Below are 13,974 nucleotides of genomic sequence, written 5' to 3'. Positions count from 1 at the left end.
AGCTTTGTTGTTGGAGACCACAGGATCATGTCTGGCCAGAGTGTTGTAGCCACTATTTTCGGGGGAAACACAAGCTTCTTATCAAGGTCCACTTCTAATTTCCAATCCCGTGCTGACTGCAGGATGCTTGCATCCTTAGGTGTTGTACTATGCTCTTGATGTTGGCAAGCTGGTACGAAATTTGTGAAGTTGACCTGTCCTGCTGATGTTTGTGGGAGATTGTTTGTGGTGGTTTGCTTCTGTTCCAGTATTGATGCCAGTTCTCTGAGTACTTGGTTATGCCGCCAAGTATAGCGCCCTTGGGTGAGACTTGTAGTGCACCCTGATAGAATGTGCCTTAGGGATGCAGGTACTTGACACAGGGAACAGGTGGGATCTTCTCCATACCACTCTTTCAGATTTTGGGGGGAGGGTAGTAGGTCGTATGTGGCCTTTGAAATATATTTAAAAATATAATACACAATATATTTGAAGCACTCTGGTAGGGTTCCACTTGTTTGACAACCTATAGAAACACACTGAAATGGTGCCTTTGTTATCTTTTTATTTTCAGTACTGGTGGACAGTAGAATACACTCAAAACAATACAATTTGGCAAAAAGTGGAAGGGAGCAAGGGTAAATAAAAAAATGAGGAACAAGAGAATACACACAAAAATAAACAATTATTATTCTTAAAAGTAATGTAAATAGTTTTTTTATTTATTATTATTAATTACAGTAGGTAGTTTTAAAATTTGCCTGGATTAGTGTGAGGCCTAAATTTTCCAGTCCGGCTCTGTGTACCAGTCAAGATTCTATTTAAAGACATGCAAATGATTTGGTGAATGGTTGAAGTGTGAATCTTCTCAGTGCTCACTATGTGTGAAGTTTCCACTCACACTGATCTTTCTAGAAAATAGTCCATAGTTTAACCACACAGTTTAATAAAACAGAACTGACCTCTTTAAATTGTCTGTGATGTGAAGTCATAGAGTCCTGCAAAGATCACCATGTAAAATCTTTTGTTACTTGTTATGATTACCAAAATCCCTCAAAGCTGTTGTGCTAACAATAACCATTACAGTTAACCTAAGACTTTAACTCCAACCAGTGGAACACACACACACATACACACACACACCAGAGACATTTAAAATAGCATTCTGACTGTTAGGAGCTGGGTTTTGTTTAGATCTTGAATCTTTCTTACGTGTCACTTTTATAGTTTTGTCGCCCTCTAGTGGCAGTTCGGGAAATAAGTGATCATATTTCAGGGGGGAGCTGCCACTCGACCAGTCACGGATATATGCGCCTGCCACTGCGTTATAGGTGCCAGCCACTCGTCCAGTCACGGATATATGCACCGGCCACTCACGGATATATGCGCCTGCCACTCGACCAGTCACGGATATATGCGCCCGCCTGCCACTGCGTTATATACGCCGGCCACTCGACCAGTCGCGGATATATGCGCCTGCCACTCGACCAGTCACGGATATATGCGCCTGCCACTGCGTTATATGCGCCGGCCACTCGACCAGTCACGGATATATGCGCCTGCCACTGCGTTATATGCGCCGGCCACTCGACCAGTAACGGATATATGCGCCTGCCACTGCGTTATATGCGCCGGCCACTCGACCAGTCACGGATATATGCGCCGGCCACTAGACCAGTCATGGATATATGCGCCGGCCACTCGAACTTACACAATATGTAAGGTTTAAAAATCAAAACAAATGCAGCGCGCGTCTCGTGGCTCTATTAGCATCGCATCGGCCACTACCAGCCACACGATCTCTCACTGTTTACATCTATCAGACACTCTTAATGATACACAAAAGCACACATACAGTGCAATACAGATCTTATTTACCTATTTCTCATCTAAATCTTATATTCTTTTCGCTCTTTTTACCCGTATGGGAGCACGCGCTCGTGGCTCTATTAGCATCGCGCCGACCATACCAGCCACACAATCTCTCACTGTTTACATCTATCAGACACTCCTAATGATACACGAGAGCACACAGACAGTGCAATACAGAGCTTATTTACCTATTTCTCATCGAAATCTTATATTCTTTTCGCTCTTTTTACCCGTATGGGAGCGCGCGCTCTTGGCTCTATTCGCATTAGGGCTGTCAACGAATATTCTAAATTCGAATATATATTCGAATAGTTTTAAAAAACAGAATTTCGAAGGTGAAAATTATTCGAATGTGAATTTCGAATGTGGGAAAACACGCCCGCGGTATCAGAGGCGCGGATGTCTGCTTTGCGAGCGTTCAATGTCGGTTCTATATACTGTAAAACTTCAATTAATGTTAATAATATTTGTTTCAATCACTGAATGAAACCTGCTATATTTGGGACAAGAGTCACGACCTTAAATTGCTTGCACAAAACGCTTGATCAGCACTCAACATTTGTTTATTGTTGTTGTTCATTTAAACTGTTATGCGCAGAGAGCGTGAGGGTGAGGGCGAGAGAGAGAAAGAGTGCCTGCGAGCAGAGTCCTGCACGGGTTCGGGTACCCGACGGGTGACCCGCAAATTTTGCTCAAACGGGTGAAAAATATCCAACTGTGTCGGATATGGGTCGGACACGGAGGAAACACGGGTCTAAAAAAACACGGGTTTAAAACAATCACATGCAAACGAAAAAATATATGCATATTTTTAAAAATATATCTATATTTTTAGGAACACATCTACACAAATATGCCTGTATTTCAAGTTGATAAAATAATTTAAAATCCACATCAGTTTATTTGTGCCCACGCGCCACGCCCTCCCAGGATCTATAACGTTACCTAGGCTACTTTCGCTTTTAAAAATTCATCATAACCGCGCGCGCGATCTGCTTGCAGTCGTCGAGATGGATGCTGAGGAGTTGAAGAAAAGAATAGCTAGTGGAGATTGTAAAGTTGTCGACAATACGTCATCAAAAATCAAGCCCAGTGTGTGGGAGAAATTTGGAGTTATCTGAAGAAAATATTGTGAAAGGCTTTGCTGCATTTTCGTGTTGGATAGCCACAAATGTGGAACTTCATCGCTGAGGAAGCACGCAGATAACTGTGGTAACAAACCAAGCAGTTCTATCGAACAGTATTTTTCAAAATTAACACTTAAAGCTGGGGTAGGTAAGATTGGTCTGAAAAAATAATTTTTCAAATTTGTTTAAACTTTATGTATATATCAATACATAATTAAAATGTAAGTATTCTGAAAAAGAAAGTATAAAAATCGAGTGTATGTAGACCTCTAACGACTGTTTTAAAGACAGCTCATTATTTCCATTCAGTCCACCCTCTCCCTTCTGGGGTCCTTCCAAAGCCACGCCCCCAAAACACATGAACGCGCGACTCCGACAGCTGAGCTGGAAGACGCATTATTTACCTGAGACAAGTGGAGAGGAAGGAGCGCAGTGCATGTAGCATCATGTCAGAATCACATGTAATAAAAAAATCTAACTTTATCATTATGAATATAAACAAATAAGATTTATTTTAGTAGCCTACTCACTATCAAGCTATCATATCGATATTGGTAAAGTTTAAAATATATATTTTTTGATTCGCTAACGAGCTAGTTATAACTATAAGGCAAAGCTAAAAACAGGTTGCATTGATACACGTTTTTCCATTTCCATTAGTTGCACTGTGATGAAGATGAATTTCGTGTAAGATTCATAACATATAACGTTAGGCCTACGAGCTGTTAAACATGTATTTTGTTATGTAAAGTTCCCCCCACAGCGGAGCCTGCCGTGAACGCGCAGGCTAGTAAACATGCAGGGTCACCGATGACGACAGATAAACAGTTATGGCACATTCACTGGTAGGGACGAACTGCTTTACATTGACTGGCCTGCCCATACTTTGACTACAAACTTGGTCCTCAAATCATTACGTATTATGCAATACATGTAATGTAACTTATAACGTTGCACTCTTTCTATGAGTTATAAATAGCTAGCAAGATAATATAACTAACGTTGCAGTAGGCTATGTAAATAATTATTCTAGCGATTTGTAATGCTAAATAAGGTTTGCTAGTTATTTTAGCAACATGACAAGCCAGTGAATTAGCAGGTTTCAATTGTTGCTTTGCACAGTGCGTGACATTTTATCTGTATGTTATGCGGCTAGAGTTTTAACACTGAGTCAATGGGCTCCGACGGGCTTGTTTATCGTCATCGGTCTTTTTCCGTTTACCTGTCTTTGTTGTATGAGCAGGTTCCACTCGAGAAATTGGTAGTTTTGGTTGTTTGTCCGCCATTAGCACAGCTGCTCGGCACACCGGCAATCTTGATTTTGAATGACGGTACGATCAGCGCGTACACGAACTTGATTGACACTGCTAAGACACTCCTCCTGGCTCTGAAGGCATCTGATTGGTTCTTTACACTCGGACCGAGTGGCAGTGATTGGTCAGAGTTTTTACTGTCCTGCAGCTGCTACAGAGGTCTGATTGTTTTCATTCCTTTTTCTGAACACATAATGTATTGACTACTCTCAGGATTGAAGGACCATTTCACCCAGTATAAAAAAAAGTGTTTCTGAACAGGATTACCTACCCTAGCTTTAAGTATGTGTGGTGTGCAGGGCGTGTTTGAACCCAAAATTGTCAGATGTAGACTAGACAAAATCGGACCCGTGCAGGTCTCTGCCTGCAGTGCAAGTGAGTGAGCGAGCGAGAGTGAGGTCTGCGGTCTTGGCCATTATTTACTTGTTTTTGTGTAGGTGATACGTTATCAAATTATGTTTAAACTTAAAGGCAGGGTAGGTAGGATTTTATAAAAAAAAAAATTCCAAATTTGTTTAAACTTTCTATATATATCAATACATAATTAAAATGTAAGTACTCTGAAAAAAAGAGTATAAAAATCAAGTGACTCTAGACCGTTTAATCTGCATTAAACACAGCTCATTATTTCCATTCGGGACGAAACAAAGGATTGGCTTAGGCGACTGTCACTCTCTCTCGCAACCATGGCAACCACCCTTTTGCCACTGGATCTGCCCACTTGCGCGCGCACGTTTGATTTGAGGAATTCAAGAGGCAGGAACCTAGGAATAGCAAAACAATGGCAGAGAAAGAGCCATTCACATTACCGGCATATGCAGTTAGCAAGGCAAGCAAGGCAAAAAAAGAAGACAGTACTAGAAAAGGTAGTGAACAAAAAGTCTTTGGATAAACAAAGAAATATAACGCGTGTCAATATCTGCGTGGCTTTCCAGCGACCACCCCGTCCTCGGCCTCTACTTCCTCGGACCCTAGTTGCACGCCACGGCCTCTTGCACGACCTCCTCTGCTTCGCCCTAAAATTATTTTTATTTTATCATATGTCATTTTACAAAAGGACATTTTACAAACCTACGTTTTGTGCTTCTGCACGCACTTTTTCAGTCACAACACAGCAATCAGAGGAGGACGCGCTGAAAACTGTAATGCTGTTCTCTTCCTTCATAACTCGTACTGAGAAGGTTTGAGTTGCAGAGGAATTTGTGACTGTTTCACCTGTTCAACCACATCAAAGTTTCGTAATTAGTAAGTCCGTGCTTTTTCTCTTTTTGTTCTTATGTGCTGAAGGGCCGCTGTGCCTTGGTGAAACGGTGTTTGTAGCCTACGTGAAGAGCTCTTTTCCAAAACGCCATAAACCTAAAAAGCTGCTAAAGTAATGATTATGAATATGTAAAATATTGCAATAACACATTTTAATTGTTTATTAATTTCTGTGTCGGCTGCAAAGATGAAGTTGACGATAGGCTATAGACTCGCGATCTTCAGTAGGCTTACTAGGCTAGTGAACGCACCGGAGAAATGCACATTTATTAGGCTACATAGTTTTATTTTGTTTTGGATGGTTTTGTTTAGAACCAGCTTTCTGTAAATATATTTCACATTTGCTAGGCCTGTGAGGCGAGGCTACGGTTCGGTTCACGATGATATAATCTCCAGTTCAAGCACCTTATGTTTTGATTGATAGCCTATATTTACTTTTATGTTTTAAATACAGGAAATTGGTTAATGAAAAAAATATTAAAATCAAGATACAATTAATACAAAACGAAATTCGTTTTAAAGAAAGGATATGTGCTTTCTGTTTTGAGGTCTCTGTGAAAGTTTGAAAGTCTTTTACTGCCGCTTTCAGAGCCATCGCGTCCATAATGGAGAACTGTCAAGTAATATTGTTTTTTCCTCATAAATGCAAACACGAAAAATAAAAGACAAAATATTTTTTTAAAAAGACAAACCATACATTTTTGAAAAAAAAATATATATATGGATTTATAGCGCTTTGGGGAAAAATGGATGGATTTATACCGTTTTGAAAATATTTTTTTTTACTTTGAATTGATCATCAACAATATTGTTGTTTGATTTAATAATCACTGTTGCAAGAAGTGCCTAGTTAAGTTTTTTTTTTTTTGTAAGTGGAAAAAGTAGGGGCTGCCACAGATTCTGTTTAGTTAGCTCCTTTATTGTTTTTTTCTATAGCCTACAATAATATAGGTCAAATGCAGCAAGTCAAAAGACCAACTGGACCTTCTTTGCCAGTTCGCACACATTTCTTTGAAGGATGGCAAAAATATCGCCTGAATATCGATATCTAGATATTGGGAAAAAAAATCGAGATATTCATTTTTGTCAATATCTCCCACCCCTACATGCAGAACACCATACTGTATATGTTATGAATCTTACACGAAATTCATCTTCATCACAATGTAACTGATGGTAATGGAAAAACGTGTATCAATGCAACCTGTTTTTAGCTTATATAACTAGCTCGTTAGCGAATCAAAAAATATATATTTTAAATTTAAACTTTACCAATATCAATATGCTAGCTTGATAGTGAGTACTAAAATACATCTTATTTGTTTATATTCATAAGCAATTAGCATTAGATTTTTTTTTATTACATGTGATTCTGACATGATGCTACATGCACTGCGCTCCTTCCTCTCCGCTCATCTCAGGTAAATAATGCGTCTTCCAGCTCAGCTGTCGGAGTCGCGCGTTCATGTGTTTTGGGGGCGTGTCTTTGGAAGGAGCCCAGAAGGGAGAGGGTGGAGTGAATGGAAATAATGAGCTGTCTTTAAAACAGTCGTGAGAGGTCTACAGACACTCGATTTTTATACTTTCTTTTTCAGAGTACTTACATTTTAATTATGTATTGATGTATAAATAAAGTTTAAATAAATTTGGAAAATAAGTTTTTTAGACAAATCCTACCTACCCTACCTTTAAATAAACTACCAATATACAAGTAGTTGTGTTACTTTGTATTAATTTGTGCTGTTATTGACGTAATGCGCGTCATTGACAAAATGCGCAACCAGATGTTCGAATAGTTTGAATATTTGTGTGTTTTTTAGAGGGAATATTCGAACGTCATTTTTGAGCAATTTTGACAGCCCTAATTCGCATCGCGCCGGCCACTACCGACCACTACCAGCCACATGATCTCTCACTGTTTACATCTATCAGACACTCCTAATGATACACAAAAGCACACATACAGTGCAATACATATCTTATTTACCTAATTCTCATCTTATCTTGTTTTTTATTTGCTCTTTATACGCGTATATGGGAGTGTGCGCTCGTGGCTCTATAGTATCGCGCCGGCCACTACCAGCCACACAATCTCTCACTGTTTACATCTTTCAGACACTCCTAATGATACACGAGAGCACACAGACAGTGCAATACAGAGCTTATTTACCTATTTCTCATCTAAATCTTATTTTTATTCGCTCTTTTTACCCGTATGGGAGCGCGCGCTCGTGGCTCTATTAGCATCGCGCCGGCCATACCAGCCACACAATCTCTCACTGTTTATATCTTCAAGACACTCCTATTGATACACGAGAGCACACGGACAGTGCAATACAGATCTTATTTACCTATTTCTCATCTTAAATTTTTTATTATTTGCTCTTTTTGCCCGTATGGGAGTGCACGCTCGTGGCTCTATTAGAAACGCGCCAGCCACTACCGACCACTACCAGCCACACGATCTCTCACTGTTTACATCTATCAGACACTCCTAATGATACACAAGAGCACACAGACAGTGCAATACAGAGCTTATTTACCTATTTCTCACCTTATCTTGTTTTTTATTCGCTCTTTTGACCTGTGCCGCGCCAGCCACACGACCTCTGACTGTTGCAGCTGCCTGATACTGAGATAGACATTCTGAAGAATGATTTTGACCACTCCATTAAGTTTTGTATAAAGTCTTTTTTTAAAGTCTGATTAATTTTGTGTAATTGTATATTAATTATAATCAATGTTTGACCAAACAATTCCCTTGATTTAATAAATAAGAAGCATATAGAAGACATAGCCTATAGCAATAAAATCGTGACATGGTTTCTGTGCGATCACTTGCATTGTACGTTCCTCACATGCACAATAAATATAAGCTAGAAATGTCTAGCCTACTCTTGAAACAATTCAAAACGAAAAGAAATAGGCTATTCTCAAATTATGGAATCCATATTCAATGAGCATTTCTCTCCGCGCGTTCACTACAAAGATGGCTTCCTCAACTTGTCCACTGACACAGAAATCATTTTGGGAATGGGTGGCGGTGGGGGTTGTGTCACCCCGTTACTTTGAAATCAGCCACCCCCACCTAGTGAACACAGGTAACATCGACGACCCCCACCTTCAGATGCTACATCTGAGTTTTTTATTGGTTGAATTGGATTGCATCCAACAATCTAACTGGTTGACAGCAACAAACAATGACGATGCATTTCAAGGCTCACAGTGATTTTCCATCCACCGTTTTTGCGTAAGTGCACCTGTTTTTGATACAGCTAGATGTTTTGCATGCAAATTCGTTATTTACACATTTTATAGACGCCATATACAGTATTTAAACTTGCCACTGATTATCGTTAGTTGCTTTAGTTAGTCGCTATGCAAAGTTATTTTTTTTAAAGGTTTTAAAATCTCTGCGTGGCAGGGGCAGCTGCCACTAGACCTGTCACTCAATCCGTCACTGCTAGGGGCAGCTGCCACTCGACCCGTCACCGTTAAATGTGCCTGCCACTCGACCCGTCACCGTTAAATGCGCTTGTCTCGGGACCAGTCACGGATATGCGCCTGCCACTCGATCAGCCATGGATATATGCGCCTACAGTGGGACCCGTCATGGATATATGCGCCTGCCTCAGGACCTTACACAATATAAGGTGTTTTTTTAAACAAAATGCAGCGCGGATCCCCTGTAGCCAGAGGAAGCCAGAACGGTACGCTGCACGCACAATAGGTAGGTCAATATTCTTCACCCAATATTCAACATTAACTGAGTCTGAATGATGCATATGATCAAATAAACAGTTAGACATGCATCCCGCGTTTACTTCTATTTTTATTTAGCATACCCATTTGCCAACTTAGCCTACTTTATATTTTTCCGCCGTTTAATCCGGAGCGCGAGTCTTGACACCTACGCATCGCGCCAGCCACAGCGTCGCGCCTGCCTCAAGATCTCTCACTGTTTAAATGTAACCAGCCACTCCGATTGATGCACATGTGCAAACAGACAGTGCAATCCTGTTCTTTATCTATTTGTCATCTTATCTTATATTTTATTCCCTCTTTTTGTCCATAATGGAGCGCGCGTCACGTCACCTAAGCGTCGCGCCTGCCTCAAGATCTCTCACTGTTTAAATCTATCAGACACTATGATTTTTGCATGTGTGCAAACAGACAGTAAAATACTGCTCCATCTTATTTTATATTTAATTCGCTCTTTTTGTCCATAATGGAGTGCGCATATCACTTTAGCCGTTTAGCGTCGCGCCTGCCTCAAGATCTCTCACGTACCAGACACTCCAATTAATGCACATGTATAAAAACACAGCAAAATACTGCTCTTATTTGCCATCTTATCTTATATTTATTCCTCTTTTTGAAAAAACAAACAAAAAAAACAAGTAATAAAAACTCGGTGAGTGTTTTAGCGCAATTTTCTCACCTCATGGGATCACAACACTAAGAGATAGTAAATCTTTTCCTGGATTTTTTTTGTGCGTTCCCGAGATTAGACGTTCTTCCTTAACATAATGCCGAAAACCCGAAGTCTCTAGGTGGTCTGGTTGAGGAGCAGATAGAAGTGCAAGATTGGTGCGCACAGAACAGAAATCATGAGTTAACAAGCACAATTTTGTCCGGTGGAAAATTGCGCTAAAAAACGTCGCGCCTGCCTCAAAATCTCTCACTTTTAGCCTACTGATATACTTTACTTTTATGAAGGGAAAAGCATACGAAGATGTCTTACTACATCAGTTTGTTTGTTTTATAGCTCTATCTATTTGAATTTATTTTATTTGTTTATTTTATTTTATTTATTTTATTTTTTTTGCAAAGTATTATTTTTGTGGTAGATCAAGATAATTATTAGACTACTTGAAATCGATATTCTGATAAAGGTCTATGTAGAAATTACGGTTGTGTCATTTTGTGCAAATTCAAAGACCTCATCCTTATGTTGATATTCTGCAATATTCTGTAAATAAAATTAAATAAAATTTCCTATAAAACAAACAAATCGATGTAGTGAAGACTCTTCGTCTACTTTTTCCTTCAGCATGTCAATCGGAGTATATCAGGCAGTAAAACAGTGGGAGATCTTGAGGCTGGCGCGACGCTTATGGGAGCCAACAAGCGCGCTCAATTATGAACAAAAACAATAAAATGTAAGATAAGATGGTAAATAAGAGCAGGATTGCACTGTCTGTTTGCACATGTGCATCAATCGGAGTGTCTGGTAGATGTAAACAGTTGAGAGATCTTGAGGCAGGGGCGGCGCTAAGTTGTGGCTGGCGCGACGCTGATAGGTGAAGTGACGCACGCTACATTATGGACAAAAGGACGAATACAATATAAGATAAGATGAGAAATAGGTAAATAAGAGCAGGATTGCACTGTCTGTGTGCTCTCGTGTCGGAGTGTATGGTAGATATAAACAGTGAGAGATCTTGTGGCAGGTGTGACGCTATAGTGGCTGGAGCGATGCTTAGTAAGAGCCACGAGACGCGCTCAATTACGGGCAAAAAGCGAATAAAATATAAGATAAGATGACAAAAAGGTAAATAAGCTCTGTGTTGCACTGTCTGTGTGCTCTCGTGTATCATTAGGAGTGTCTGAAAGATGTAAACAGTGAGAGATTGTGTGGCTGGTATGGCCGGCGCGATGCTATAGAGCCACGAGCACGCACTCCCATATACGGGTAAAAAGAGCGAATAAAAAATAAGATTTAGTTGAGAAAAAGGTAAATAAGATCTGTATTGCACTGTCTGCGTGCTCTCGTGTATGATTAGGAGTGTCTGATAGATGTAAACAGTGAGAGATCGTGTGTCTGGTAGTGGCCGGCGCGATGCTAATAGAGCCACGAGACGCGCGCTGCATTTGTTTTTGTTTTTTTAAACCTAACATATTGTGTAAGTTCGAGTGGCCGGCGCATCCGTGACTGGTCGAGTGGCCGACACATATAACGCAGTGGCAGGCACATGTATCCGTGACTGGTCGAGTGGCTGGCGCATATAACGCAGTGGCAGGCGCATATATCCGTGGCTGGTCGAGTGGCCGGCGCATATAACGCAGTGGCAGGCGCATATATCCGTGACTGGCCAAGTGGCAGGCGCATATATCCGTGACTGGTCGAGTGGCAGCTCCCCCTGCCATGCAAAGATTTTACCCCTACAGTGCCATCCTTTGTTTTGAGTTTATAAAAGCATCATCTGTAAGTTAATTATTCATTGCGTAATGCTTGATGATACATATCTGCATATTATATTTGTGATAAGTTTATTTGAAGCTTTGATTTAATGTTATTTTGGTGATAGCCTTTAGCTATTAGCCTAGCCTTTATTATAATTTGATATAGCACTTAATGTGTTGATTCCATTGATAAGATTACTTCTCTATATGAGTCAGTTTCTGTATTTGTTGCTTTTTCTTGGTCATCTGATAATGCCATTTCAGTAAGGGCCGATGAATTATGCACTCATTGCACTGATCTTTCATTGCCATCTAGTGACCATTTCCTGACTCTAAGATTTAATAAACAGGCAATTTGCCTCTGTGTTGCACTGCAAATTAGTGGCACCAAATTTTTGAAGATGCAGTTTTGTAGTAAATAAAACGTTTTACAAGACAATATTTCTGTCTTAGTTTACAATTACTTCAAAATTTCACATTTAGGACTAATTTAGTGTGTTACTTGCTATTTCTTTGCAATTATTTGTGAAAATTGTTTCAAAGTAAATCCTACAACAATTTATTTATTTTTTTTATTTTTTTTGTGAACACAGGCACTCAATAGCAAATTAACTAGATAACTAGACTCATGAGCAGAATTTACATAGAAGTCTACATAATAAATTGGCAATAGACAAAGGACACAAGCGCAATCACATTTTATTAGACACAGAACATGTGTTAAAAAAACAAACAAACATGCAAAACTGTATGTGTTTGGTGTGCATGAATTCTGATTTCATAGCCCAATCAATGTCGGCAGGGCAAAACGGTTTAATGAAAGATATGATATTAAAATCATTCATTTACATGCCACGCACGTTTGATCATTGGCAAAAGCATTTTTCGGAAATAGAAAAGTAGTGATTTCTTTTCAGGCAGACAGAAACGAATCACCTTCCCAGTGTTTTTCTCCACACAATTCTGACACTGCATCACATTATCGTTGATGTCACACCGATAAAGAGGCACTTCTGCATGAATCTTTAGGAGATCTTTTTCCATATCCTTCCTCCAGGTGTCCTTCTGCCAGATCTTTTCAAACACAAAAACATTCATTGCCTCTTTTCGGATATTCTTCCAGTTTGAAAGACCTGGCAAAATATTGTCATCTCTCTGAATGCACCTCGTCACACAAGGTGAGTTGTACGAATAGAAAACTATACAGCTATTCTGATCTGTCTTTGCTAGAAGTCTGTCCATTGGAGAATTACCTAAAGGATAGAGCAGAAAATGCTCAGCATGTTCCACTGGTTTTGGTGTTGGTCGTGCAGCAATGACATTTTGTGATGGAGTGCAGAGAACACATTTCTCTCCTCTAGTGAGAATATTTCTCACATTTTCTGCATCCTCCTTGCTGAACACAGACTGGATATCAGATTGCTCATCTGTGCACTGAGACTGTGGGACAAAAATCGCTATTGCGTACTGAACATCAGGCTTTGTCTTTGGCTGGACACTGGAAGATATAAGACATTATCACAGTTTTCAAGAAATATATGTATATATTTTTACCTTGTTCCTTTTTATGTTCATCAACTCAACACTTTACATGCATTTTAATTGAAAACTAAATATTGATTTTAATTCATTTGACTACTGTATAAACAGACTTACTTGTCATCAAAATACTGTATCATTTTAGCAAGGACGGCAGGGTTCACATCATCTTGAATGCTTTGAACACACAGATGAAGCAGGCAGAGGACGACGACACACTTCAGTGATGCCTGAAGTGAAAAAAAAAAAAAAAATCACTAATTTCAGCACAAAACTTGACTTAAATTCATGCAGAAGATGATCTGCTGGACCAGAGTGATTAGAAAAGAAAAGAATGTTTACTTATTGAATTGAAACTTACCATTGCGACTGCTTGAATTATGAGGAAGAAGATGCTTTTATTTTCAGATCTGAAGCTCTGTTGTTTCTCTTCTGATGATCAGGAGGAAATGAAGCACATATGAAGCACATATAAAGACCCGAATGTAAAGACAAATTAGATTAATCAATTGCAACATTTAGTTAACTGTTGAGAGATTGAGTGAATGCACAGGCCAGTCCTGAACATTTTCACACTAGACCTGAATGTGACATTGAGACTAACCACAAAGATTAATATTTACCAGTAGCTCTTTATTAACCTTAAGTTTCACTGAAGAGCAACAATACTCGAGTGTTTCACTGTAGTTGTTTTTTAA

At 39.5% G+C, this 13,974-nt stretch overlaps 1 protein-coding gene across 1 annotated transcript; it reads right to left on the bottom strand.

Moving 5' to 3' along the window:
• Positions 1 to 12,418: 12,418 nt before the first annotated feature.
• Positions 12,419 to 13,691, bottom strand: LOC311296769 (uncharacterized protein). Its single transcript, XM_084418650.1, has 3 exons — positions 13,638 to 13,691; positions 13,394 to 13,506; positions 12,419 to 13,235 (listed from the first exon to the last, which is right to left on the bottom strand). The coding sequence occupies exons 1-3, from the start codon at positions 13,638 to 13,640 to the stop codon at positions 12,575 to 12,577; spliced, it is 777 nt and encodes a 258-aa protein (XP_084274776.1). The 5' UTR covers positions 13,641 to 13,691; the 3' UTR covers positions 12,419 to 12,574.
• Between the last annotated feature and the right edge of the window lie 283 nt (positions 13,692 to 13,974).

Source organism: Rutilus rutilus (genome assembly GCF_951802725.1).
Source record: "Rutilus rutilus genome assembly, chromosome: 9".
NCBI lineage: Eukaryota > Metazoa > Chordata > Actinopteri > Cypriniformes > Leuciscidae > Rutilus > Rutilus rutilus.
This window is presented reverse-complemented; position numbering and strand designations above follow the sequence as displayed.

Excerpts from the sequence above, each read along its gene's own strand:
- LOC311296769 (XM_084418650.1), bottom strand. Across the intron at positions 13,236-13,393 it reads ATACAGTATTTTGATGACAA|TGTCCAGCCAAAGACAAAGC; the intron begins GTAAGTCTGTTT and ends TATATCTTCCAG.